General features: G+C 41.2%; 1 protein-coding gene and 1 pseudogene across 1 annotated transcript in view; both read left to right on the top strand.

The window, feature by feature from the left end:
- CCDC81 (coiled-coil domain containing 81) overlaps positions 1-14,835 on the top strand; it is a 37,438-nt gene extending 22,603 nt beyond the window's left edge. Inside the window, exons 9-15 of the mRNA XM_027083610.1 lie at positions 21-167; positions 986-1,090; positions 3,737-3,909; positions 5,117-5,195; positions 5,422-5,642; positions 11,899-12,024; positions 14,339-14,835. Coding sequence (XP_026939411.1) covers positions 21-167; positions 986-1,090; positions 3,737-3,909; positions 5,117-5,195; positions 5,422-5,642; positions 11,899-12,024; positions 14,339-14,480 — 993 coding nt within the window. The 3' untranslated portion in view covers positions 14,481-14,835. The remainder of the gene's footprint in view (positions 1-20; positions 168-985; positions 1,091-3,736; positions 3,910-5,116; positions 5,196-5,421; positions 5,643-11,898; positions 12,025-14,338) is intronic.
- Positions 14,836-22,934: 8,099 nt separating this feature from the next.
- Positions 22,935-25,320, top strand: LOC113607854 (protein tyrosine phosphatase type IVA 1 pseudogene; annotated as a pseudogene).
- Positions 25,321-27,396: the final 2,076 nt, after the last annotated feature.

Below are 27,396 nucleotides of genomic sequence, written 5' to 3' on the forward strand. Positions count from 1 at the left end.
CCTGAAACTTGGTGTTACAGGAAATGTGTTATGTATGCTTGCAACGAGCACAGCGGAATTTCCCATTGTACTACGGTGAGGAGAGGAAAAGGAGAGAGATGGAAGATGAGCTACTCCTACAGCAGTATCAGATGCTGAAAGATCAAGAGTCTGTCTTCAAAGAGCAGGTAGGTCAACACCTCGGTTAAGGAGTGTTTAACATGGGACAGGAGAACGTGATTATAAAACACCATTTAAAAAGTTCCATCGTGTGTCTGTACTGTAACATATTGAACCATTTACTTACTGCTGAACTAAAGCTTAGGTGGTGTCCAAGTTTTCACTAATAGTAAACAGTCTTGGGATGAATATCGATGCAGCTGATGTTTGTACGTGTCACTGATTCCCCCCACCACCCCCCCATGAAGACTGAGTTTTATTATTTATTTATTGGCCAGAGCGTGCAGCTTGTGGGATCTTCGTTCCCCAACTAGGGATTGAACCCGGGCCCCTAGCAGTGAGAAGGCCAAGTCCTAACTGCTGGACCACCAGGGAATTCCCAAGACTGAGTTTTAAAGGTGGAACTCCTGGATTATATAGCTTTATTTTTTTATTTCTCATAAAATATAATCCCAGTCAGGGCTTTTCCCTTCACATTCATGGCCTACCTCAAGTAAAGACAGAATGGCACCTTTGCATTTGCTTTATCCCAATTTCTGTGATCTCCAATAACTGGCCTTACTGTCCTCTCCTGCATTTGTGATACCAGAGGTAACCACTCATGAAATCTTCCGTTCCTTCTTACGATCCCTGTAGAGGTGGTGCCTGGAGCCCAAGAATGGGAAACAGAAGCCCACTTAAAAAAAAAAAAAATCTATGAACACATCAGAAAGTATTTACCATTGCCTCCAAAAGGCAGGTTTCTACCTTGGTTGGGTTACCTTAATACAGTAGAATTAAATTTTTAAAAGCTCTATTTCAATATGTGATTTTTTTTTTCTCAAAGATGCAAAGTCTGGCTAGTAGAGAACAGAATCAAAAAAATGCTGCTTATAATCTTGGAGTTGCTGAAGCCATAAGAATCCACAAGAATGAGAAACCTGAATTTCATGTAAGAGTCTTTTCGAAATTTCTAGGGCTGATACCTGCCCTACTTGTGAGCATTTGGATCCACTCTCCGCATTGCACCAATTTTTTAAAAATGATAGAGGTAAAAAGAGGCTTGTGCAAGGCTGAAGCTTCCTTCCAGGGCAGGAGTGGTCCAGGATCTGCCTCCACATCATTCACATTCATAATACAGTTCCTACTAGTCATGAGAGCATTTGTTAATGATAGTAATTTTCAACCAGGACCTGGGAGAGGTGGGGATAGGGACAGTATATTAAATTCCTGCCCCAGGATCAGATGATCTAAGTAGAGAACCAGCATCCCCTGGGAGCTTGCTGGAAATGCAGAATCTAGGGTGCCACCTCAGACCTCCAGAATGAGAATCTACGTTTGAACAAGATACTTAGATGATTTGTAGTTTCCTTAAAGTTTGAGAACCCCAGCTTCAGAGGGACGTGAGCCACCTGTTTTGCCATTGATTTAATGTTTCCAATCATGATGTGCCTACCTTTATTTCTGCCTGAGTCTTCCTTTTTCACCTCACTATCTAGGCAGTGTGACACTCTGGACATACACCTAATAAAATAGATTTTCTTTATTCATCATCAAGCATTCATTGAATTCCTTTGTGCTGGCCACTCTGCTAGTGGCTAGGAATACAAAGATGAATAACACAAGGTCCCTCTCTAAAGTCTCAGGATAGTGGGGGAGAGAGATTTACAGAGACAAGAGTGTGATATACTAAATTCTATGATAAATCTTTGAACAGAGCAAAGAGGAGAGTCACTTAACCCAGACCAGAGATCTGAGAAGACTTCCTGGCATACAGGAGTTAGGTAAAGAAGTGAATGGAGGAAAAAACCTTCCGGGCAGGGGCAATAGGGAAGGAGGAAGAGGGGGCACCATGCTTTTGAGCTTTAGGTACTCTCTCTTTCTCCTCTTAGATAGATATAAGGTCCACATTATATATTTATTACTGCCTACTTTGTATCTCCTCTTTGTTATAACCGTAGATACCTTAAAGTGAAAAGGCCAGAACAGAAGTTTTGATTCCCCTTCTCAAACTGTTCTTCTCCCAGCCTTCCCATTTTAGCAAGTGGTATCACCAGCCAGACAGTTGCATGAACCCCATACCTAAAAGTGATCCTAGACTACTACTCCTCAGTCACCCACATCCAACCATCTGCAAGCCCACTTGCCTTCACCTCCAAAAGCCATCCAATATCTCTCTATGTCTCTTCAACATCAATGTCACCACCCTAATCCAAGTCACGTTAGAAGGCCCAACTTTTTTTTTTTTAATATTTATTTATTTATTTTGTTGCATTGGGTCTTAGTTGTGACAGGTGGGCTCCTTAGTTGTGGCACGTGAACTCTTAGTTGTGGCATGCATGTGGGATCTAGTTCCCCAACCAGGGGTCGAACCCAGGCCCCCTGCAATGGGAGCGTGGAGTCTTAACCACTTTGCCACCAGGGAAGTCCCAGAAAGCCCAACTTTTGCACTACTTCCCTAGTCAGGCTCTCTGCTTGCCCTCCTACAATCTGTTCTCCACACAGCAGCCAAGGCGATCTTTCAAAACTGTTACCAACAGGCTTCCCTGGTGGTGCAGTGGTTGAGAGTCCGCCTGCCGATGCAGGGGACACGGGTTCGTGCCCCAGTCCGGGAAGATCCCACATGCTGTGGAGTGGCTGGGCCCGTGAGCCATGGCCGCTGAGCCTGCGCGTCTGGAGCCTGTGCTCTGCAATGGGAGAGGCCACAACAGTGAGAGGCACGCGTACCGAAAAGAAAAAATGTAAAACTGTTCACCAAAACAGATCATTCTCTGGTTTAAAGCCTCTAATGGCCTTCCACTGAATTAAAATAAAATCCAAACGCCTTACCTTGACTTATCAAGTCCTCCTGGTTTGGCCTGTCTCCCTCTTTGAGCTCATCTGCTCTACTCTCCCCTTGCTCACTATGCCTCAGCCACATAGACCTTCTTTCTGCTTGTTTCCATCTAGTGTCTTTACACTTGCTGATCCTTCTGTATAGGACACCGGTCCCCTGATATTTGCAGTGGAGGTGATTCAGTCACCTCCCTAATAAAATCCTTCCTTAATAACCAGTTTAGCCCCATTCCCACCTGGACACTCGCTATGAGAAGAGCTTCATAGTACCTATCACTACCTTAAATTATCTGTGTGTGGTTTGCTTGTTGGCTGTCTGTCTCGTGCACCAGCATGCAGGCTCAATGAGCGTGAGGCTCTCTGTGGATCGCTGTTCTTGATCATGGCTGGGTTCCCAGTGTCTAGCGTGGCTAGGCTCAGAGCAGGAGCTCAGTTTTCCCTCTTCCACTTCCTCGCAGTCCCTGCTCATGCTTCTGCACTCACTCAGAATTCCTCCTCCTTTCAGTATGCAAGTTGTAAGTACTAGCGGAGGGCCTACTCCGTGAAGTCCTTTTTCGTCTCCCTCTCAGTTCTGCTCAGATTCATCCCTGAGCGTACTCATATGATTCTGTGGGTCACTAGCTGGTCAATGTGTTGAGGTCTGAGCACACATTATAAATTAATCAAGGCTTTCTGATTGATTTTAGTCTTCTGAATGATTACCCTTATTCTTTGTTGCTTTTTAGTATTCTTGAATAAATGAGTTGCTTCTCTTTCATTCTAGAAATCCTTCTTGTTTGATAAACGGCCACTCAGTCCTGAGATTAATGCTCTTAAGCAAGAGGAATATTCCCAAAGTCTCCTGAAACAAATGGGTCACAGACGGGAAAAGGACATAAAGCAAAGACAAAACAGAGAGATGATGGACCGCCTGGAACAAGTGCAGCTGACAGAGGAGTGAGTCTAGCCAGAAATGCTCTGAAAAATGGATTCGGAATGTTCACATGATGCTTCTTTCCATGTGGGATTGGATCAGCGTTGGTAGTTTCATTAGGACAACTGTAACCAACTGAGCAAACTAACCCAGCTAGCAGCCAGTACCATAGCCTAACACTTCGTTAGAAACATGGAAAAGCCAGCATTATTAGAGTAATCGTTAGAGTCATGATTGCTGTCTATAATCATTTTAATTACAGAGTATCATTTTGTATTGTTTTGTGATCACTAATCTTGGTAGACGGAGGAAGGGACTTGTCTTGAGCAGGCTTCATTCCCAGCTATTCCCAGGTAGCCTCAAGGCAAAGCTGAGTTGTATTATAAGTATGAAGGGTGTCCTATGGAACCTGAGGGCAGGAATGTATGGGGGACCCAGGAAGCCTGGAACCAGGAACTAAAACCCATATAAAAAAAGCTTTCCGTCTGCTCACACCCCAGCTCCTTAGCTGACATTGTCTGTATTCCAGCTCACAGTTGGATGAATTTCAGTCTCAATTCCAAATTTTCAGGAAAGAGAATCTGATTGGTCCTGCTTGGGTTATCTGAGGCCTGGGGTAGGGTCAGGGCCACAGAGTTCAAACATGCCTAAGTGGGCCATACTTCTGCTACTGAGGTCAGGAGAGCAATTAAGGAGGCTACTATGGTGTGAGAGAAACTCCTAAAACAAATAAGAATCTAGTTTCTGTGACCAAAAAACTATTTCCATAAAATGCATATGTTCCATTATATTTATTCACTTTACAGATCATGTGGAGGTTGCATATAATAGATTCATTTTATAATAGGAAAGACCGCTCTTCTTAAAAAGGAATCTTATGATGAGTCATTGTATTGCATGCAGAGACACTTCCTGCTTTCCTATCTAGATTTTTTTAAGCATGGGGGGGAGGAGGGGTGCCTGTCTTAATGATAGTGCAGTTGGACTATATGGTTGGTCACTTGCTTATACCTGCCCATCCATCCCTGTCCAACACATTGTCCACTAGTCTATGGATTTGAATTACTCTTTTTTTTTCTTAAAATGAAAGCTCCTAGAAGGAAATATCACTTTTCATCAGGCTCTTATTCCTATTAATATTTATTAAACATGTTTTGTTGATGTTAATCTGTATTACTAAACACTCTATAACAAACTGTGGTCCCACCTTCTCTTATTCATAACTGCCAGACTTGCTGCACAAAGAGCCAAATATATAAAAGATAAGATGGAAGAAACACAGTGTTACAAGAGAGCTTTGGATGAACAGGTAAGGGGCCAATTATTCCTTTAAACTTTTTCAGGGTTTCAATAGCATTCTAAAAATATGTATAAATCCTGTAATGTTATGAATACTCTTATGTGTTATCCATTTGGTGGTTCTGAGGCCCTTGTTCTTTCCTCTGAGGTGCTGGTTTTTACTATGCTACGGCCTTGTGCATTAAGTCTATTCCCTGGTATAATTATCATGTACATTATGTGTGTCCCCGCTTCAGATAAAGAACAAATGCCCCCAGCTGCCCATGTTTGAGCCAGACTCTTCTGAGCCTATCTTTGGTAAGGAGGAGGGTGAGCCGATGGTGGAAAAGCGAAAGAGAGAACAGAATTACATGAAGCACCAGGTGGAGGCAGCCGCTAACCGCAAGAAGACAGCCATCTTGCACCAGCTGGTGGACCAAAAGTGGGATTTGTTGATGCTTCAGAGGACACACAAAGAGTAAGACACCCTGGATCTTTTCCTCCTCCTCTCCTCCCCTCCAGAGAAGCAATCATGATAGTGAACACATTGAGGACTTACTATGTGCAAAATATTATTCTAAGCTTGTCATGTGCTTTATCTCGTTTCATCCCCACAATTCACCCTATGAAGAAAAGTTATTAAATTAGGGCTTCCCTGGTGGCGCAGTGGTTGAGAGTCTGCCTGCCGATGCAGGGGACGCGGGTTCGTGCCCCGGCCCGGGAAGATCCCACATGCGGCGGAGCCGCTGAGCCTGCGCGTCCGGAGCCTGTGCTCCGCAATGCGAGAGGCCCCCCCCCCACAAAAGTTATTAAATTAAAAACAAAGTCATTTTTAAAAGAATATTATGTATTCATGTGTATATAAACATATTTATACACATATATAATGTAAGATAAACAATAATTCCCAATGCATTATCTTTTTTCATATTCTTTTCCATTATGGTTTATTATAAGATGTTGAATATAGTTCTCTTGTTGTTTATCGATTTTCTTTATAGCAGTTTGTATCTGCTAATCCCCAACTCCTAATTTATCCCTCCCCTACCCCCTTTCCCCTTTGCTAACCGTAAGTTACAAACAAACTCTCTCAATCCCACTTCTCCCTCTACTTACCTTTCCATAGTTTTCTTTCCCTTTACAGGACAATGTCTGAAAAGAGTTGTCCACCCCAGCACTGTCACCTGGAAATACAATGTGAGCCACAAATGTACTGTCCTGCTCAAGTGGACACAAACATGAAACTGAGGCCCTTTCCCAACCTCCACTAAACCCCTTCTTCAGAGAACCACGCGTGTAGTAAGCTGTGCTGATGTTTGCTGGTGCAGGGGTGCCGAAGGTGTCAGGGTAGGCAGAGGAGGACTTTATGCCATAGCAATGCACAGTACCTTTAAACTCAAACATCAGACACCCACTGTTTTAAAGTACCCATTTGTTACCCCACAAATGGGGAATTTTTTAAGATCCTGACCAGCCCTCAGCCTTGTAACATCTCCTAGGCTCCTCTTGTCTTCCCATTTCCCATGTTTCCTACTCTCCCGCTTCCACCCTCTGATTGCCACAGAGAACTACAGTTTCTTCTTTGTAGATGTTCAGCAATTTTCAGATACTTGATCAAAGTTCTCAGGAGTTCCAAGAGGGCTTCTCTTCAAAGGAATCTCCTCTTTTAAAAAAGCAGTTGTACTTATAAAAAGAAAAAAAGTTATTATATTAAAATTTTATAAATTTTACAAAAGGTCAGTGGGATGGTGCAAAGATCTGTTATGTTCTATAGCAAGTAGGCTCAGACCGGAATATATGAGTAGAATAATTGGGTGAAGGTGGGAGGATATTGTGATAAGGGTAGGGTTGGATTGGGGTAGAGAGGTGAGAGTAGTTAAATGCATGGCTTTTGGAGTCAAATCAGATGGGGGACTGAGTCTTGCATCAGCCCAGGGCAATGTATACTTGTATGTCTGTACTGTTTGCTAAAATACTGAAATATTTCCATACTTCTTGATTAACAGCTGTTGCCCCAAGCCCTACAAGTGCATCCCTGCTTCCCAGGCTGCTCCTGCCCCTCCCTGGGATCCCCCATCCCACATCTCCATGATCTTTTACCGAATGGATGACTACCTGGGGTCTCCAAGACCACTTCCGGTCTCCATTCTGATAGATTGATATGCGGTTCTGCCATTTTACTAGTTGTGTGGGATTGGGCAGGTTACAGCCCCCTGAGGGCATTGGTTTCCTCATCAGCTATTAGGGAGAATACTAATACTACCTCCAAGGTGGTTAAGGGTCAAATGAAGTTCTTGTAAGGAGCTTGTTTCATAGCAAACAGCTGCCCCTTGCCCCGCAGTGGGTCTGCCTTTCCGAGCATGCTGCCACAGCCAGATCTGGGACCCTTTGCATGTGTTGCGGAGATTATTGCAGTTTCCTCCTCTGCTCCTTAGCTTCTCTGGCTGTTCTCCTGAACGTGGAGTTAGGAGGGTTTAAACTCTGTCACTTCCAGACTGTGTGACCTGGACCATATCACACGTGGGGTCTTTGAGCTCTCTTTTCCTCATATGAAAAATAAGGATATCACACCCGCCCTGCCTATCCTCACTATGACGATTAAATGAGATTATGTATGTGAGAGCATTCTGGAAACTTCAGAGCTCTGATCAAATACAAACTATGGTCGTTATCTGGTTATCTCTTTTGTTGGAGTTCTGGTCGTAAACCCCCGTTTTTATATGGATTAGATCCTTGTCTTTTGTTTCTATATCCTTTACTGATTATTCCATATTCTCTTCTCTTTTCTTTCCCAACTTCCCCATCCTCGGTCCATCTCAAGATGTGATCTTAGGTCTTCCTGTGGCAACTAGAAGGTCACTTTCTTTCAGAGGGAATGACTTAGTCTGTGTTTTACTTTTACTTGTTTCACTTTTTTTTACTTGTTTTACTTTTTACTTGTTTTACTTTTTTTGCTTTAAACTTTTCTGCTTCTGTTTTAAAAAATATAACAATTCATGCTCATTAAGTCAGTTAGTGGAGAGATTAAAAAAATAAGGCTAATAATCTCCCCTACCGAGTAGTCAGTGTTAAGTTTAGCCTTCTACATTTTTTCCTGTTCTCTATAAATATATTCAAGCAATATACACATATATATTTTTCCTTCCATTTTTGTAAATGAAAATGAGGCCTGTGAAATCTTACACATTACTCTGCAACCCAACCTTTCTTTAACCTAATAATGTGTCATTAATTTGTATTTAGGTCAGTACCTATATATGAAATTCATTTTTCTTTAATAACAGCATACTATAATATGGATTATATAGTTTAACTTTTGCACCATTGATGAACATTCACTTTCTTTCCAGGTATTTTGCTATTACAACAATTCTGCATTAAGCATTTTTCTTATTTTTCCTTATACTGGTTGTTCTGTTTCTACTGGATAAATTCCTAAAAGTGAGGTTGCTGGATCAAGTGTATTTTAAATTTTAAATACTACCAGATACTGACACTTTGCTTTCTAAAAAAGTACAGCAATTTGCTTCCACCATCAGTCTTGGGAGGATCCTAGTTGCTTCCCCTCTAATCTTACTTCGTGTTCTTACTTTCTAGGCATTTAAAGTAAACTGACTTTTAAACCTATCCTTTAAAGAATTGTATAACAATGGCCAAAAAGCATATGAAAGGATTCTCAACATCAGTAATCACTGGGGAAATACAAATCAAAACCACAAAGAGATAGCTGCTCATTAACAAATGGTTTCCATGCTCTGTGAGAGTGTGGGGGTGACCCTTATTCAACTGTCAGCTGTCATCATTTGCACTGTTGGAACTAGAGGTCATTTAACATTTAACTCTATGTGTGCCTCTCTCCAAGATAAGAGGTATTCCATGTTTTATTGAATATTTACTTATGTGCACCTGTGACACAGGGATTCTCTACTCCAGTGAATAAAGGTGGCAAGGTAGGAATGTGAGATTTAAAATACGGCTGTGTTTATATTACACAATTTAATAATTTAATTCCAATAATATAGAATGCAGGAATGCCAACTCTATGGAAGTCTGAATGGAGTAAGCAGTCAGCAAATTGTTCATGTTTTCCCCTGCAAAACACCTATGCAGATGTAAGAAAATGTCTTTCACTATTTAGGATATATATATCAGTGTGACATACATGGATAAGATGGCTATCTTTTTTTTCTATGTTTTTTTTTCTGAAAAGAAAACATTTATACATTTGCAGAATAGTGTAATAAGATTTCATAAATGCAAAGATTTCATAAATGCAAAGACATATCATTTATCTTGGATTATAATATCTGTGGTTTAATTGCCTTGTGAAATGTCCAAAACAAGAACAACTATATATTTTTCTTACACCACATACACCATGAAACATTTAACAAGTACTTCTTTTAGACCATTCAAAAGGTTAGGAAGGAAGAAAATTGTCTATTCAGTATTAGATAAAACCATTAAGATGTGAATATATATGACGTAAAGAGGAAAGATAAAGGAAACTAGAACTGGCAAGGAAAGAGAGAGAGAAAGAGAGAGGGAGAGGGAGAGAGAGAGAGAGGGAGACTACCTCACATGTGTTAGGATGGCTATTATAAAAAAAAAAAAACCAACAGAAAATAGTAAGCATTGGAAAGGATGTGGAGAAATAGGAACCCTTTATGCTGTTGGTGGGAATGTAAATAGATATAACCACTATGGAAAACAGTGGTGGTCCCTCAAAAAATTAAAAGTGGAATTACCATGTGATTCAATAACTCCACTTCTGGGTATATATCCAAAAGATTTGAAAGCATGATCTTTCAGAGGTATTTGCACACTTATGTTCATAGCAGCATAATTCATGATAGCTAAGAAATAGCAGCAACTCAAATGTCCAACCACAGATGAAAGGATAAACAAAATGCAGTATACACTTACAATGGAATATTACTCAGCCTTAAAAAGAAAGTTCTGACACATGCTACAATGTGGATGAACCTTGAGGACATTATGTTAAGTGAAATAAGCCTGCCACAAAAAGAAGACAAATACTGTATGACTCTGTTTATATAAGGTAATTAGAGTAGTTTAATTCATGGAAACAAAGTAGAATGGTAGTTGACAGGGGTTGGGGGAGGGATAAATAGGGAGTCATTGTTTAATGGGTTTAGAGTTTCAGTTTTGCAAGGTGAAAAGAGTTCTAGATATTGATTGCACAACAGTGGGAATATAGTTAACACTATATATCTGCATGTTTAGAAATGGTTAAGATAGTCAATATTATGCTTTTTTTTCTTTTAATTTAATTAATTAATTTATTTTTGGCTGCGTTGGGTCTTTGTTGCTGTGCACGGGCTTTCTCTAGTTGTGGCGAGCGGGAGCTGCTCTTCATTGCGGTGTGTGGGCTTCTCATTGCGGTGGCTTCTCTTGTTGCGGAGCACGGGCTCTAGGTGCCTGGTCTTCAGTAGTTGTGGCATGTGGGCTCAGTAGTTTTGGCTCACAGGCTCTAGAACGTAGGCTCAGTAGTTGCGCACGGGCTTAGTTGCTCCGCGGCATGTGGGATCTTCCTGGACCAGGGCTTGAACCTGTGTCGCCTGCATTGGCAGGCAATTCTTAACCACTGCACCACCAGGGAAGCCCCTATGCGGTTTTTTTTTTTTAACTACAATTTTAAAAAACGGTGAAAAGATAAAAAAGGTTATGAAAAAATATATATAATAGGTACCATTCCGTCGTTGAACTCCCATTGTGTGATAGGCATTGGCGCTTTCTGTATATTATCCTACTTAATCTTTATAGTGACCGCACAATAGCTACTGAATCAACGCGTGTTAGAGGATAATGGGGCCATGCTATTTTAGAATAAGTGAACCAGCACAGAGCACATTACAGTATTTTATCGGCGGGTCCTGACACCTAGTGGCGGTTGGTACCTGTAACACAAGACCCTTCAGAGTAGGCAGGCTAAATCAAGGGTCACATTTAGTGAAGTCCCTTCCAGAATTTAATGAGAACTGACTGTAAGAGTTTCAGTTTGGCAAGAAATAGACACATTTATATTGAACCAGGTTTAAGGTGATTCACAGAGCAGTGACTACATGTTTAGAGACCAGTAATAGAAACACTTAACATTGGGAATGCTGGAACACTGTGCTTGAAGAGAGATATTATACTGCAGTCATTTCTTTGATGATGTGACCTTCACCAAACACGTTTTTTTTTTTTTTACTCTTCTTCACAACGTTAGATATTTTCTCGATTTCATTTTCTTTTGCTTAGTCATTTCTGTTTCTTTCCCCCTTTCTAACCATTCATTCATGCACCTGTCTACTTTGTCTTGTAAAACATCTGGCAGAACTGGTGGGCGGACTACTGACAGCTGAGAGGCTGGACTGAAAGGAAGGAAGCAAAGTATAGGAAATCCATTTGAGATGAATCTTCAGATCAGTTAAATTAGCCTCAAAGGAAATTGATGGCTTTAAAGGCTGAATGTGTTAATTGGAAAAAGGTTTTAATCCTGCTAATTTAAACCAGGATTGAAGATGAAAGGTCCTAGACCCACAAATTATTTGCTAGGAGTTTCGCTATGTTTTTACAGTGTTCATGCCCCTTAGTCTATTTCAAAGAGTGGCGAACAAAACCAGGTTTTCTGTTTAACTTAGCATGAAAGGAATGGGGCTCCTAAGGTTGGTGCACGCCCTTCCCAGTATTATGAATGGAATCTCAGACTCTTCTGTTCTCTCTAGGCACTTGGCAGACAGAAATGCTGAGCTTGAGCGAGTGAGCAGAATCTACCAAGACTTACAGGATGACTGGGAAAGGAGTGCTGTCTTGAAGAAGCAGCGGGACCTGGAGGAGAAGGCTTTCCAGCGGTAGTAGCTGACTGCACCTGAAAATCCCCTCTGCATCTTGTTAGTTTCCTCTAATCAGGGATGGCAGATAGGTTTTAAGTGTCAGCTTCAGTTTATTAGGGGTGGCTGCCTAGAGACCTTTGTGAGAAAAGAATTCTGGGTTCAGTGGGAAATACTGCTATGGTATGTCAGAAATGTCCGTTGTGGACATGGGATGGAGAATGCTGTGTTGCATGTTATATATTTGCCATCTCTGCCCTAATCATTGCCTCTGTGTAGTAGCTTCATTTTCACTTTGTGGAGGCTAGGGAGGCCTGGGGCTGTGTGCGAAGGAGGGTGGGAATTCTCTTTGGAGATAATTAGTTGGAAATAGGAAGAAAGTGTTTCTGTCTGAACACATCTAAGGCTTATGGGATGCTCTCGTAAGAGCAGAGTCAAGGGGTTGTGGGTAAGATTGGCAATTGGAAAAGTGAGATGCCCAACCAAGAACGTCTTCCTGAAATGTATTATATCCATGCTCACTTTCCCCAACTATCTATTTACAATCTAGAGTTGGGGAATCCAGATGTTTTGGAGAATTAACACTAACTTTGGAGAGGCAGCTAATCTTTTTGCCTTACTTTTTTTATTTCTAAGATGGGGAAAGTGAACATTTGCCTGGCTTGGCTAACACAGGAGTTTGGGGGATCAAATAAAGAGTTGGAAAATTATTACACTTTCAAAAATTAAAATACTTTACAAATGGAAGGTGTGATTTCATAGAATGTTGAAAACTTGAAGAAACAAAGTCTAGGCAATCAAATGTTATTAAAACCTGAATATACCAAAATAATATTCAATATGCCAATTATCAATGAATTCTTATCATAGAAAAAATTGTTATAGTGGATCTTGATCTGAAACTCTCCTTTTCCTTTTAGATTTTAAGGCATTTCTCACCTGTCTTTCTAATGGGTAGAACCCATATTTTGTGACAATGGAAGTATGACAGATGATATGGAAAATAAGTTCCAAAGGAGAAGTGGTGTTGTTTGGCCTAGGGAAGAGGAAGGGAAAGGGGAATTGGGTATTTCAAGCCATTTTCTCAATGTTGTGGGAAAGAAGGTAGAAGGCAATGAGATTAGTGTCAGGAGGGAGATTTTAGTTGGATTTTGGAAGAAGGCTTGGCTAACATGGTGATAAAGGGTAGAGGAGACATGACATAACCTTGAGTGGCAGGATAGCCCAGCTGTTCCACGGACACGGCAGAGCAGTCCTCTCACCTGAAGACCTAGGCCAAGTTGTGGGCAGGGACTCAAGTGGACAGCACATAGGAAGGAGGAATTGGTTGGTGTTAAAAAGAAAACAAAGCAGAAGCAAAAACAAGGTTCACCTGTATGCAGTTTAGCTCATGATACTCAGTCCCATCGCCAAGGCAAGCCAGGTAGGTCTTCCCCTGCCTACTGCCAAGATTGTCCTTTTTCTTTCTTTCTTTTGATTTTTTGAATTTTATTTTATTTTCTTTATACAGCAGGTTCTTATTAGTTATCTATTTTATACATATTAGTGTATATATGTTAGTCCCAATCTCCCAAGATTGTCCTTTTTCCTTTGAAGGCTGTCATTGATGCTGCTTTTTACAGAATCCCACTGTGTAGAAATTTTGATAACGTAGGGGAACACATCAGGGATTGTGCACATCCTGCACAATCAAGAAAAACTGTTGAAGTGGAAAACCAGTCACTGTCATCCCTTCATCTCTGCTTCTAGCTGCTTTCATCCTCTTTTTCTACGTCTTCACTTCCTCTCCTGCCCTTAACTCTCCAGAGGCCTCTGGCCCCCTGGGACTTTCCATTGAAGTCTACGCTTCATTGTCTGCTGGGGTGTTAACCAGCAGCTTAATGGCTTGATCTCCCTGTCAAATGCTGTCTCCCGGGGAAGCCTGACAGGTAAAGGCGCATCCACGGGACAAAGCCACAAATACTGAGGCTTTGGAGTCACCATCCCATTCATGCTGGCTGAGTGACCTTGGGCAAGTCCTGTGTTCTCTGAGGGTTTACGTGGGTGTGGGGGGAGGGCTGGGGTCAGACTGTTGTGAAGGCACCTTATAGAGCCTTTTATTCACTAAGGAAGGAGGAGAAGCAGGAGACGCCTGGCCTGGGGCGAGCAGCAAGGTAGCAGCGTAGAGGGGAGAGACTGCAGGTGGGAAATCACAGGTGGGCCGTAAGCTCCTGGAGAGCAGGGACCAGGTGTGACTTTTCTTTTGTATCCCTTCCATTGCACCGGCTTCCAGGCGAGGCACCCAGTAAGGACTTGGGGACGCCGGCGAATGACCCCTTCTTCTGCCTCTCCACAGGGCCCCCAGCAAGCTCTTCCTCCTGGACCAGTGTGAGAAGTATCGGCGGTGCAAGCAGTGCCAGAGGCGACCCTCCAACGTGGGCAAGAGCAACGTGTGGCCCCTGAATAAGTACATGCAGGGCTCCCTGCTGTTTGTATAAAACCCAACGTCTGGGCCTGCCTTTCCTAGGGAAAGTTTTTCTTTTTTAAACGTGCAGGGGTGATGGTGAAACTACATATTTGTACTTTAGAGGAGAAAAAATTATTGTGCCATTTGGGTGCTTTCAGGGGTAGAGGGAATTCCTACAGACAGGTTCTCCCCATCTGTCCTCCTCCCATCCCGCCCCAGACAACCCTGCCGCAGTCAGGCCTGAGAGGCGCGCCCAGCTTCATTCTGGCTGAGGGGGTGTTGCTGACCCAGCCCTGCCACTCCCTCTGTGACTTTGTCTAAGAAAGTTCATCTTTTCCTCATCTATAATGAAGTGTCGTAATAAATACTTTCTCCGTGTTTGGGCATAACGATTCATAGTGGTGAATTTTTTTTTTTTTTTTTGCGGTACGCGGGCCTCTCGCTGTTGCGGCCCCTCCCGTTGCGGAGCACAGGCTCCGGACACGCAGGCTCAGCGGCCATGGCTCACGGGCCCAGCCGCTCCGCGGCATGTGGGATTTTCCCGGACCGGGGCACGAACACGTGTCCCCTGCATCGGCAGGCGGACCCCCAACCACTGCGCCACCAGGGAAGCCCCATAGTGGTGAATTTTACCACCCCTCCCCCAACTCTCGATTTTTTCCAGGCCTGGGGATGTGTGACCCTCCCAAAGGTAGGTTAGGCCATTTGCCTCCAGTGGCCAGTGCAATGCTTCTTGAATTTTCTAGCTGATAACACACCCGGGACTTGTTGGGACCTCAGGGAATATTTTTCTCTTGGTGATCTTCCGGCCAACCATTCCACCATCCAGGCATTTCTGCACCACGATCGACTGTAGGTTTGTTGTGTCCTGTGAGGGGAGCCTGGCTGCCTTGCCAGGGTCCATCTTCTTCTCTCATTGCTTCCCTTGCATCTATTCTTAAGCTGTATGTGCGGTGGAAGAGGAATAGCTTCCTGTTGAGGGACTGGTTTTCAGTTCAGGTGTGTGTGTTCTCAACCACAGCTTGCTTCATTTGCCTCCACCCTTTGTCTTTCCTCTCCCGGCCCTGTCCTACCACCTCAGGTGCAACAATTAACAAAGCAGAGTGATGTCTAGATTTCTGAGGTACGAAAGCTGGCTAGAAAGTCCCTTAGACGCTTTGCTTTCTACCTGCCATATTGAGACATTGTTTTGCCCTACTCCAGATACAAAATAGGAATGTTTTGAGCCCTGAATGGTTAAGGGGAAAGTAGTCTACTCAAGTTGATATTGGGCAAATTTTGTTGCTAATGTTATCTTTTTCTATGGAAACAAGTATGCTCCCTGGTGACTGGAATTGTCTGGAACCTGCCCCCACCACTCCCTACATTACTACTTCCTTCCATTTCCTCAGAAGATCCCTCCATGCAGGTTCCATCCCCACCAAGCCATATTTAAAACAATAGCCTTTCCCCAGGACTGCTTGACTTGCTTAAAATTCATCCCTGCTCCATTCTTGGAGTATTTCTCTGTCTCTAATATATAATAAATCACTATAATAGTATTGTATGAATATTTTTAAAAAATATAGACTGCCTTGTCAAAGAAAAAAAAGACTTTAGGCAATTTTGATATGTTTAGGTGGTGAAAAGATCTAACTTCATAGACGTTTTTACTGTAGGAACTGACCTTATAATTTATTACCGCAGGTAGCAGTACTGACTCTTACTGTGTGCCAGGCACCAAGCTAGTGACCTGGAGATTAAGACCTCATCAGTCCCTGCCTGCCTTCAGAGCATTCACCATGTAGTGCAGAGGGGAGATGGACTAGAAAATCTCCCTGTAACAAGGTAGATACCTGATAGCGCTTTGCATTTCTTGCTATGGAAGAGTAAGGTGGAGTCCTTGCGGTCAGGTTAGCCTGACAGGGAAAGCTTTTGGAAAAGATGAGGCCTAAGCTGAGTTTTTAAGGAGAAATAGGTTAAGACGCCGTGCTTCCACTGCAGAGGGCGTGGGTTCGATTCCTGGTTGGGGAACTAAGATTCCCGCATGCCGTGCAGCCAGAAAAAAAAAAAAAAAAAAAAAAGCCCTGTGCTCCTGTCTATTGACGCTAAAATGGAGACATGGTTATGTGAGTTAGGTTATAAAACATAATTTAAAAAAATCATTCAACCATTTTAAGAATCAAATGTTACTACAGTCTTTCATTAAAACAGTTGATTTCATACAATAAAGAATGCACAGTCTTCTTTTTTTTTTTGAGCAAGTCTTCCTAATTTGATATCTTTTTCACTGATCTTAACTGCTAATATTGTTTTAGCTCAAACTTGTTATGAGGCCACACTCAAATTAGAATGTCTTTTTCTAAATCAATTTGAATTACTATCATCAAGCTCTGTCATTTCTGGAACTACGACACTGCCAGACCAGCTTAATGTATCAAAGGATGCCCAATTTCAGTGGCTTTTAATGTTTTGGACGGTCACAGACTCTTTTGAGAATCTGATGGAAAATCTGGACTCTTTCCTAAAAATATGCACATTTTCATATACAATAGTTTGCATATAATTAGAGTTTTCCTAGATCACCTGGACCACAGGTTAAGAACTCCTGCTCTGGATGGCTTTCCTTCAATGTTATAACAAGCTCAAGTTATCAAAAGTGAGCAAAGTGTAGGACTTTGCTTTTGAAAATGCCCTTTCAGTTCTAGAGAACTATGTCCACTTTTGCCGTCCTTTTTGACTCTTCATAAAAATAGTGAGATGAGAATTGGAATGGCTGTTAGAAAGCACATACTCCAGTAGTTTTCAAAACTTTTTGAGTAAGACTCAATAAAGGAAATACATTTCATACTGAAACACAGAACCTATGCCCACACATGTAATTGAGACAAAAGTTTTACAGGGTTATATTTACCCATCTGCAATGCATTTTGATAATTTCTATTTTATTTCATAAAAAAGTTTCTGATTAGACTGAACAAAATTGATTTAACAATCTACTAGTGTAAACAGATAATTTTCGGTTTGATAAACACAGTTTTAACCTAATTTTTCCCTCTCACAGTACTTCATAGTTTGCTGGAATTCATTCGTGGTTAAGATAGTATTATAATGGTATTCGACCAGGGGGTTGAGGAATGTTTAGGTCCGATCTTGTCATAACCAGACTGTCTTGTTCTGAGGTACCCCAAGAAACTAAGGTAACTATTTGCCCCACCTTGTTAAAATCCGCTGGAGAATGTTGATCTTTATTTATTTATTAAGTATTTATTTAGAGCAAGCAAAATCTTGACGTTCAGGATGCAAGTGCTATCTCACCTTCTGTGGGTAGTCGTTGTGATGTCAGTTCAATTCTCAAAGTCTGTGTTTCTTTGGATCTGTTTTTCACGTGTGCCGCTTGGGAGTAAACCTGAGACTTGTACTAATTCGTACACAGAATTAGGGGTCTCTTTCTCCAGCTTTCTCCTCTCTGGCATTCCTTTCACATTCTCCAGTCTCTTACTCCCAGTCGTCCGGCTTTAAAGCCAGAGTTTCTCTTGGAGTTTTAGCTCCCTTCGCTCTCTCAAAGGGGAGCTAGTGGATGACAAGACAGAAACAGATAACAGAGATTCCTCCCACACTCTTCTGACCACGGGGTCCCTTTCCCTGCTTCCTCTGGCCAGGAAGACAGGACCTCTCAGGGTCTTAGGTGCTCGAATGCCACCACCACTGCTCTTCCTGTTGCCACTGTGCAGCTTCGTGACTGCAGTTGGTCTTGGGGCCTACCAGGGAGGGGGAAAAAAAGGGCTTTCCCTCTATACTCTAGCTCATATGGAACGCTTTTCCTGCTTCTCTGGCTAGAAAGAGGGGGTTTCTCTTGAGTTTAGGCTTTCTGTGTCGTTCTGGATCGTAGATTGCTTTCAGGTCAAACCAGAAGAGGAATAAATTCCCCAGTAAATTCGTCACTACGCCAGTCATCCTTCAGCTTTTGATTTATTTACACGATCCCCCTGCTAGTGTTTCCTTTTCAGAGTCCTCAGGTAGTTGCTTTTTATAATCTGTTCAGTTACGTCAGTTGAAGAGAAATGCTGTAGAGCCCTTACTCCATCTTGGCCAGCACCAGAAGCATTTTATTTTGGTTTTGAGTCTTTATTTTTCTTCCTTTCCCCTTTCCCCCAAATCAGGTGGTACCTCAGTCCTTTCATTTACATTTTATTAGTTAGGGTAGCACTATAACAGAGATCAAATACTAGTAGCTTAATCAAGACAGAAGTGCATTTTTCTCTCAAGAAACAGTCTAGAAGTACATAGACCCCGACAGTAGGGTGGCTGTACCAGCTTCTCCTGTGGTTTCCACCACTGGGTCAAGACAACTGCTCCAGGTATCATCTCCTAAGTAGCAAGTAGGAAGAAAAGGGCAGGAGAGCAAGTGTGCTTTTTTTTTTTTTTAAGTAGTATAACCTGGAAGTGGTACCATTATTTCTGTCCATGTCCCATTGGCCAAAATTTAATCACGTGGCCATACCATGCTGCAAGGGAGCTTGGGGAATGAAGTCTCTGGCTTGGTGGCCATGTGTGTAGTGAAATACTCAGGGAATGCTGATACTAAAAATGAGGGAAATGGATAGTAGTGGACAACTGCCAGTCTGCCATATCCTGAAATTTTGGGGGAAACAATCTACAAAATACCTAACAATGCTAGCTAAGATTCTTTTTAAATCTTAAAAAAATGTAAAGCTGCAAAAAAAGTCTCTAGAGGCAGACACAGAGTGGGAATTCAGAGAAGCAAGCATCAACCAATTACCTATGATCTAAGCCATTTAAATTAATGCTAGAGATAAATTTTTATTTTTGAAATAATTTCAAACTTACAGGGAAGATAAAAGAATGGTAAAAATATCACCCCCCATCCCCAGAACTAAGTAAGAGCAAGTTGCTGACATTTGCCCTATCACTTCTGAATACTTTAGAGCATAATGCCTTACAAATACGTATATTCTCCCATAAAACCACAATATAACCACCCAAATCGGAAAATTAACACTCATTTACCATACAATCCAAAAACTCAATTAAAATTTTGCCACTTGTCCCAGTAATGTCCTTTTAAGCAAAAAGATCCAATCAATGATCATGTGTAACATTTAGCTGATATGTATTTTTTTTTTTCCAGGAATATCACAGATGTGATGCTAGGTTCTTTGCACTCCATTATATCAGGTGGTACCCAGTTCAGTCTGTCCCATTACTGGTCATGTTAACTTTGATCATTTGATTAAGTGATGCTTGCCAGGTTTACCACTATCAAGTTGTTTTTTCTTTTGTAACGAATTGGCATTTCATGGCAGGTATTTTGAAAGTAATATCCCATTCCTCATTGAGTATCATCCACTAGTTTTAGCATCTATTGATGTTTCTTTGCTAAATGCATAATTATGATGATTGCTAAATACAGACTTTTCTAATTCCACCATTGCTGCTACTTTATTAGCTGGCATTCTACTATAAGGCAAAGTGTTTTCTTCTCCCTATTTATTTATTTATAGCAGTATAGACTTAAGGATTTTTATTTTATTCAATGACTAATAATCCAGTCCTATCATTGATATAAAAATCGTGATCAGTGGGAGCTCTTTAAGCTGGCTTCTGTTTTTTGTTTTGTTTTAAATAATTAAAAAAAAAACTTAGAATGCTTTTAGAGAGTTCCTTGTACACTCCTCACCCACTTTCCCCCATTGTTAACATCTGTTTCTATGATACATCTTTCATAACTAAGGAATCAACATTGGTACTTTACCATTAATTAAACTTCACACTTTATTCAGATTTCACTTGTTTTACCCCAATGTCCTTTTGCTGTTCCAAGATCCCATCTAGGATACCGTATTTCATTTAGTTGTCGGGTTTCTTTAGCCTCCTTTGGTCTGTGCTCTTTTTGGTCTATGTCCTTTTGTCATATTCCTATCGTTTATTAACACCTCCATAACTTTGTCATATTAAGATGTTCCAGGCTACTCATTTTTTCTGCCCCACCTCTGGAATCAGCCATTTCCCCAAGGAGACGGTTTTTTTTTTGTTTGTTTGTTTTAACATTTTTATTGGAGTATAATTGCTTTATAATGGTGTATTAGTTTCTGCTTTATAACAAAGTGAATCAGTTATACATATACATATATCCCCATATCTCTTCCCTCTTGCGCCCAAGGAGACTTTTTAAATGGAGAATGGTATCAACAAATCATGATCTGACTGCTATTGTTCTCATCATTGCTATTGGGTTGTCATTGCTTCAGGCCCTCTCTGCTCTCTGTGATAAAGCTGAGGAATTCAAACACACACACACACACACTCATACTCATCTATATTTCTATATCTATATATTGAAATGATGACTTCACAGAGATACAACCAATTCCAACCCCAAATCCTACAACTAATTGTACTTTTTTTCCCTTTCCATATTTATAACTCCTGTCTGACAGTGAGATGCCTGATTCCCATTATTCTCAATGTAGTACTGGATAAACTCTTATGTAATCTTACTGGATAAACCCTTATGTAATCTCTGATCGTCACTGCTGTCCCCCTATGTACATGTCCTCTGCACCCTGCCAGGGACCTGACAGCTGGTACTAGGCTGCAACTACCCCCCCACACCTTGCTTGAATGTCCTCCTCACCCTCTCCCCCGACTCCAGTATCTTCAGTGTCCACACCTACTGCACAGACAGCTACCTTGCTCCCCTCCATGTAGTGGACTGAGTTATTAAAGAAGAAACGAAGGATGGAGAAAAGAAGAGCAAAGAAGGAAGGAAGAGGAAAGAAGGAAGAAATAGGGCTTTATTGTTATGGGCCAAGTATAGGCCAGGAAACAAAGCCTAGACATTTTAGAAAATTCTAAAGTTGTTAGAAAGGAAACTCGAAGACAGGGAATATCTTCAAAGGGCTATCTTCAAATATCTTCAATGTAGAATTGTGTACTCAGTGGAACTATTAGAAATGAAAGCAAAATAAAAGAATTTTAGAATTAAATTTTTTTGTTTATTAAAGAAAAAACAAAAAAATCTACCAACAATAAAATGTATTTTTCAACAGTGAGAAAATGCATATTTTCAAGATTATATAAAACATCAAAGTTGATCATATAATAGGAACTAAAGGAACCTCCAAAAGATGCTCTTAGATAAGGGAGAATAATCTTAGAAGAAAGAGTTGAGATGCAAGAAGAAATAGTGAGCAAAGAAATTGCTGACATATTGGGCAAATTTAAACAAACACTGATTTTTATAAACAATGTAATTTGTGGGGTTAAAAAAATACTTGACAACATTAATAGTTAACGCATGTTGAGTTCCTTCATGAGGTGGGAAAAGATTTTAAAAAATGTTTATTTGGCTGCGTTGGGTCTTAGTTGCAGCACGCGGGATCTTCGTTGTGGCATGTGGGCTCTTCATTGTGGCACGTAGGCTTCTCTCTAGTTGTGGCGAGATGCCCTAGAGCACACGGGCTCTCTAGTTCTGGTGTGCGGGCTCAGTAGTTGTGGCTGGTGGGACTCTCTAGTTGTGGTGCATGGGCTCCAGAGCGCAAGGGTTCAGTAGTTGTGGCACGTGGGACTCTCTAGTTCTGCTGCATGGGCTCCACAGCACGTGGGCTCAGTAGTTGCGGTGTGTGGGCTCTAGAGTGTGCAGGCTTAGTTGCCCCACGGCACGTGGGATCTTAGTTCCCCAACCAGGGATTGAACCCATGTCCTCTGCGTTGGGAGGCGGATTCTTAACCACTGGACCACCAGGGAAGTCCCGGGAAAAGATTTTGAATGTTTGAATTTTTCTAAGCCATTTAAGTACTGAAAGTATAGGAATAAGGTATATAATAAGACATACATATTAGAGAGAGACTCTAGGTCCAGAATTCCAATCTCAGCCCTGACAATTACTAGCCGTGTGACCTTGGGCAAATAACTTTTCTGTGCCCAGGGTTTAAAAGTTGTTTTCATCATAACAATGGAAATAATAGTATCTAATTCATAGGGTTGTTGTATCAAATGAAATTATGTAAACCTATTCAGATTTAAAACAGTGTCTAAACTATAATAACTGCTAAGAAGTTTTAACCACAATTACAAATTTCCAAAACAGTGGAAGGAAAATATGGATTTAGGGGAGGAATCTTAACCCAAAAGAAATCAAAAGATAAAAAAAGAAATATAGACATAGGTCAGATAACACAAAATATATGAGAAAAACAGATGCAGAGATAGCAATAACATTGTAATATAAAAGAATAAGACAATATAATGTAATAAAATGATGTAAATGGACGAAGTTCTTCAGTAAAGACAAAGTTGGTCAGACCAAATTGGAAAAAAGCCTAGCAATATGACATGTCTAAAACATGAAGCCGGTGGAGGAAGACATAGCAGAGTCAATGGGCGGGATTCTTCCACTACCTTCCCTTTCCCGCCCGTTTTGGCCCCCCTCCGTCTCTCTTCAGCCTCTTCCAGGCTTTGTCCCCCACCATTCCCATCCTCAAGTCCGTCCTCAGCCTCTTTCCTCCCCAGCAGGAGGCGGGGAGGTGAGAAGGCTCAAGCTGCAGCCCTTCTCCCTACGCCAACAAGCTCAATCCCCGCGGCGGCCGTGGTGACGTCTGCGGGGGGCGGGCCCCACGCCCTCGCTCTCAGGTTTTTGGCCCGCCCCGCCGCGACTGGGGAAGAGGAACGCACGTCACGCCGGATATAAAAGGCAGGGCTTGCGACGCAAGAGCGCTTCGGCGCGCGCGGATTGGGTCTACCGAGGCCGGCGCTGGGTAGAGCTCGGAGCCCCGCCGCAGCCGCAGCTCCGCGACGATCACTACAGCTCCCTACTCAGTAGCCGACGCCACCGCCGCCTGTACCACGGAACCGGCTGTATGATTAGGCCACAGTCTTTAATGAGTAAACTAAGTCCTTCCTGTGGTGTTCTTGGTCACGCATTTATGGAGTTTCTGAAGGGCCCCGGAGAGTACCGCCAGGCGCAGCACGACCTTTATGAGGACAAGTGAACTGTAGAAATTCGTTGCTACTCCACCAAGAAGCCCCCATAGGCGCGGTCATCCTGGACACAGAAGTGTGGGATTGAAATCATCAGAGCATTTAACAGAAATTACGACCTGGATGGGGTAAACCTCGGTGCTCTTCCTTTCCATTGACTCAGTATTCTGAACTGAAGGATGGCTTCTTGTTAGGAGGTTCATTTCATTTCCTGTTACTCCCAATTGCATATCCAGAGCATTGAGAATTTCGAGTGGGGCATATTGGAGTAGACTTCTGTTTCTTTACATCATTTCTGCATTCAAAAATTTAATTTTTTTTTCGTAACCGTATCGAGTTTTTTTTGTGTGTGGTTTTTTTTTTTAAAACGAAAATAACATGGCTCCACTGAACCGCCCAGCCCCTGTGGAGGTCACATACAGGAACATGAGATTTCTTATTACACACAATCCAACCAGTGCAACGGAGTTACCACAACAGTAAGAGTATGTGAAGCAACTTATGACACTGCTCTTGTGGAGAAAGAAGGTATCCAGGTTCTGGATTGGCCCTTTGATGATGGTTCATCACCCTTTAACCAGATTGTTGGTGACTCGTTAAGTCTTTTAAACATTAAATTTCGTGAAGAACCTGGTTGTTGGATTGCTGTTCACTGTGTTGCAGGTCTTGGGAGAACTCCAGTGCTTGTTGCCCTGGCACTAATTGAAGGTGGAATGAAAAATAAAGATGCAGTACAGTTTATAAGACAAAAGCGGCGTGGAGCTTTTAACAGCAAGCAACTTTTGTATTTGGAGAAACACCGTTCTAAAATGCGGCTGCGCTTCAAAGACTCTAGTGGTCATAGAAACAACTGTTGCATTCAATAAAACTTGGCTGCCTGCCTCATGCTGTTGCCTTGGAAGTCAAACTTGAGACAGGACTTAATTTATCGTACATATTAGCCAACATAATAGGCTTAATGAATGACAAGTCTAATGAAGCTTCCATAGGAATACTGAAAAGCCACAAGCTTGACAGAATTGCAGCCTCTCTGTTTGGCTTACTACTATCCCCATGCCAGAAACAATATATAAGAAATTGAGAGATTAGGTGCCAAAATACTCAGCACAATACTTGTATATTTTTAGTATCATACAGAATTAAAATCCTAGGAATTAGGAACAGCACTGTAAACCATATGTGGTTTATTCCTCCAGTCATCTCAAACATTGCAAGTAAGACCTATATGGTTGTTTGTCTGCTCCTTTACGTTTACCACCCCACACGTGTACCAGTATGCATCAGGTTTGTATAACAAATGATTTTGTTGAATTCTTACCAAGACTTATGGTGATTATTTAATGTCTTTCTATAAATCTCATTTTGTGCTGTTATGAAAACCTCCAGTTTGAAAAAGATCACACCTCTGGTTGAAAGTTCATGTAAAATATACACCATAGAGAAGCATATGTGTGTAATATCTTCAGACAAGAAAGCCTTACAGTTACTTTGTTTACACTTGGGATGCAGTTTTAGAGGGGAGGGCCTGAAGACAGAATGGAAAGAGGCTATGGAATATTTTTAGGATTCCATACTAAAAATTCCATGTTCTCTTTGTCTTGTGCAGGATGTATAGAATAGGTCCTTTTAAAGGTAAAGATACTTTGTAGCAAAAACATTTCAAAAATTTCTGAAGTTCTTGTAATTCTTCGCCATACCTATTGGAAGTTACTATTATTTTTGTTTTAAGTGTGATATTTTTTTCTTTGTCTTTCCAACCGAAACAGAAGAGGATTTCTATTAATGAACTGCTCAGACATCTAATATTTTATATAATTTTGAACTGTGTAACAATATTTGGATATTTGATACTTTGTTTTATTATGTAATTGATAAAATGGTGGTATGTATTTGTGTTAGTTCAACCATATATTCATAGTGTCTGGAAATGTAGTTCTCTGGGAGAAATAATTTGTCAGTATTCACCATTCTCCAACTAGTACAAGAACTTAAACATCTAAATAAGGAATTATAGGAGAGAGACAGAGACAAACTAAGCAAGATGGTATAGCTTTGTTAATATTAGTAAAAGTATAAGCAAAGGTGTTACTAGAGATAAAGAAAATCATTACTTAAAGTTTCAAAAGTTTCAATTCACCAGGAAGTTATAACAATTCGAAATTTTATGTATCAAATAACATTGGTTCACAATCCATAAAGCAAATATGGAAAGAACTACAAGGAAAATTGACAAGTTTACCATAGTGATAAGTTTTACTGTTTTTCTTCCAGAAACAGATCAAGTAGACGAAAATCAGTAAGGCTATAGATTTGAACAGAACAATTAACAAGTTTGATCCCATGAACGTAAGAAGGCATTGCATCCAACAGTGAGAATCTATATTTTTTAAGAGTACATGAAATATTTTATTAAATTTGACTATATATTAGATCATAAATAATTTCATCAAAATTCTAAAATATTTGAATAACACATAGTAAGTTTTCTGACTACAATTCAATTAAGTTAGGGAAAAAAAGTTAGTAGTATCATTTGGAATTTTGAAAATCTGTGTCTAGAGACTTCCACTTCTAGATAGGATGTAGTAGGTCATGGCAGCCCAACACCCTCCCTGCAACATCCAGAAAAATATGGATAAATTACAAAAATCATGTGTTTAAAGACATATGGGAGCTGTGAAAGCAGCAAAGACTAGATGAATAGGAATTCCAGAGAGGAAGGAGCTCTCCTGAGGTGAGTGGCCATTTTGTTTCCTGCGGGTATTTACCGATTCTGGACATAGACTAAGGAAGGATCTGGCTTTGTTCTTGCAGAGGGTCTCCACTGAGGGAAAGAGAAACCCAGCAAGGCTTTAGATGGTCATGTGAGGCTGGTGCAACAGATTGGAAAATTGAGAAGCTTGGCTTGTTTCATGTTGCAAGTTGAGTTCCTCAGGAAACAGGTACTGTATCTGAGATTTGCCTCTGGAAGCTTACTGGGGAGTCATCTCAACAACACTTGAGAGGGAGCAAGAGAACCAGGATGCTGCAGAAGTTGAATGGTGATACATACAGTTTCAACAGTGACCTTAGCCAATCTCCCAGGGAGCTCTGAAGCTGGGATGGCCATGTAGAGATGTCTGCAATTGTGGCAAGGGGGTTGGACCTTTGGACTCGAATCAACCAGTCATTGGATGCAGGCTGTCCCTGGGGATGAGGGCATAACCTTGGATGAAGCATCTTCCTTCAGTCAACTGCAACTCCCAGCGGGGGATGCAACTGTGAGCCTTCAGCTGATAATACTCCTGGCAGCTGGCCCTGAGTAAGTGTTTCAGACCTTTAGAGAGATCTGGGTGGTACAACCACAGCATCCACTATACTAAATGACACTTGCTGAGTTCTGGGACTATGTATGAGAGGCTGGGGAGTTAGAATGAAGACTTTTAAAAGACAGAGGGAAATTTCCCTTAACCTCATAGTGCTTAGGAGACAAAGCCCTGCTAGAAGAGGTTTTAATTCTCTCCAACACTTACTGTCTGTCTTTTTTATTACAGCGATTCTGGTGAGCAGGAAGTGTTATCCCATTGTAGTTTTAATTTTAATACAACTAATGTTGTTAAACATCTTTTAGTGTACATTCTCTCACATATCTTTGTTAGTACTATGTCGATTCAAATATTTTGCCCATTTTTTCAGTTGGGTTTTTTTGTCATCCTACTGAGTTGTAAAAGTTCTTTACATATTCTGGATCCAATGCCTTTATCAGATACGTAATTTGCAAATACTTTCTCCCAGTCTGTTACTTGTCATTTTTTTCCTTATTGGTGTGTTTCAAAGTGCAAAAGTTAAAAAATTTGGTGAAGTACAATTTATCAATTTTCTCTTTTATGAATCACGCTTTTAAATTGTATCTAAGAACTCTCCTCAATCAGTCACAAAGATTTTTCTGCTATATTTTCTTCTAGAAATTGTATAGTTTTAGCTCT

The sequence above is a fragment of the Aethalodelphis obliquidens genome, unplaced genomic scaffold, assembly GCF_003676395.1.
Source record: "Aethalodelphis obliquidens isolate GAN/ISIS:26980383/991018 unplaced genomic scaffold, ASM367639v1 scaffold50, whole genome shotgun sequence".
Classification (NCBI taxonomy): domain Eukaryota; kingdom Metazoa; phylum Chordata; class Mammalia; order Artiodactyla; family Delphinidae; genus Aethalodelphis; species Aethalodelphis obliquidens.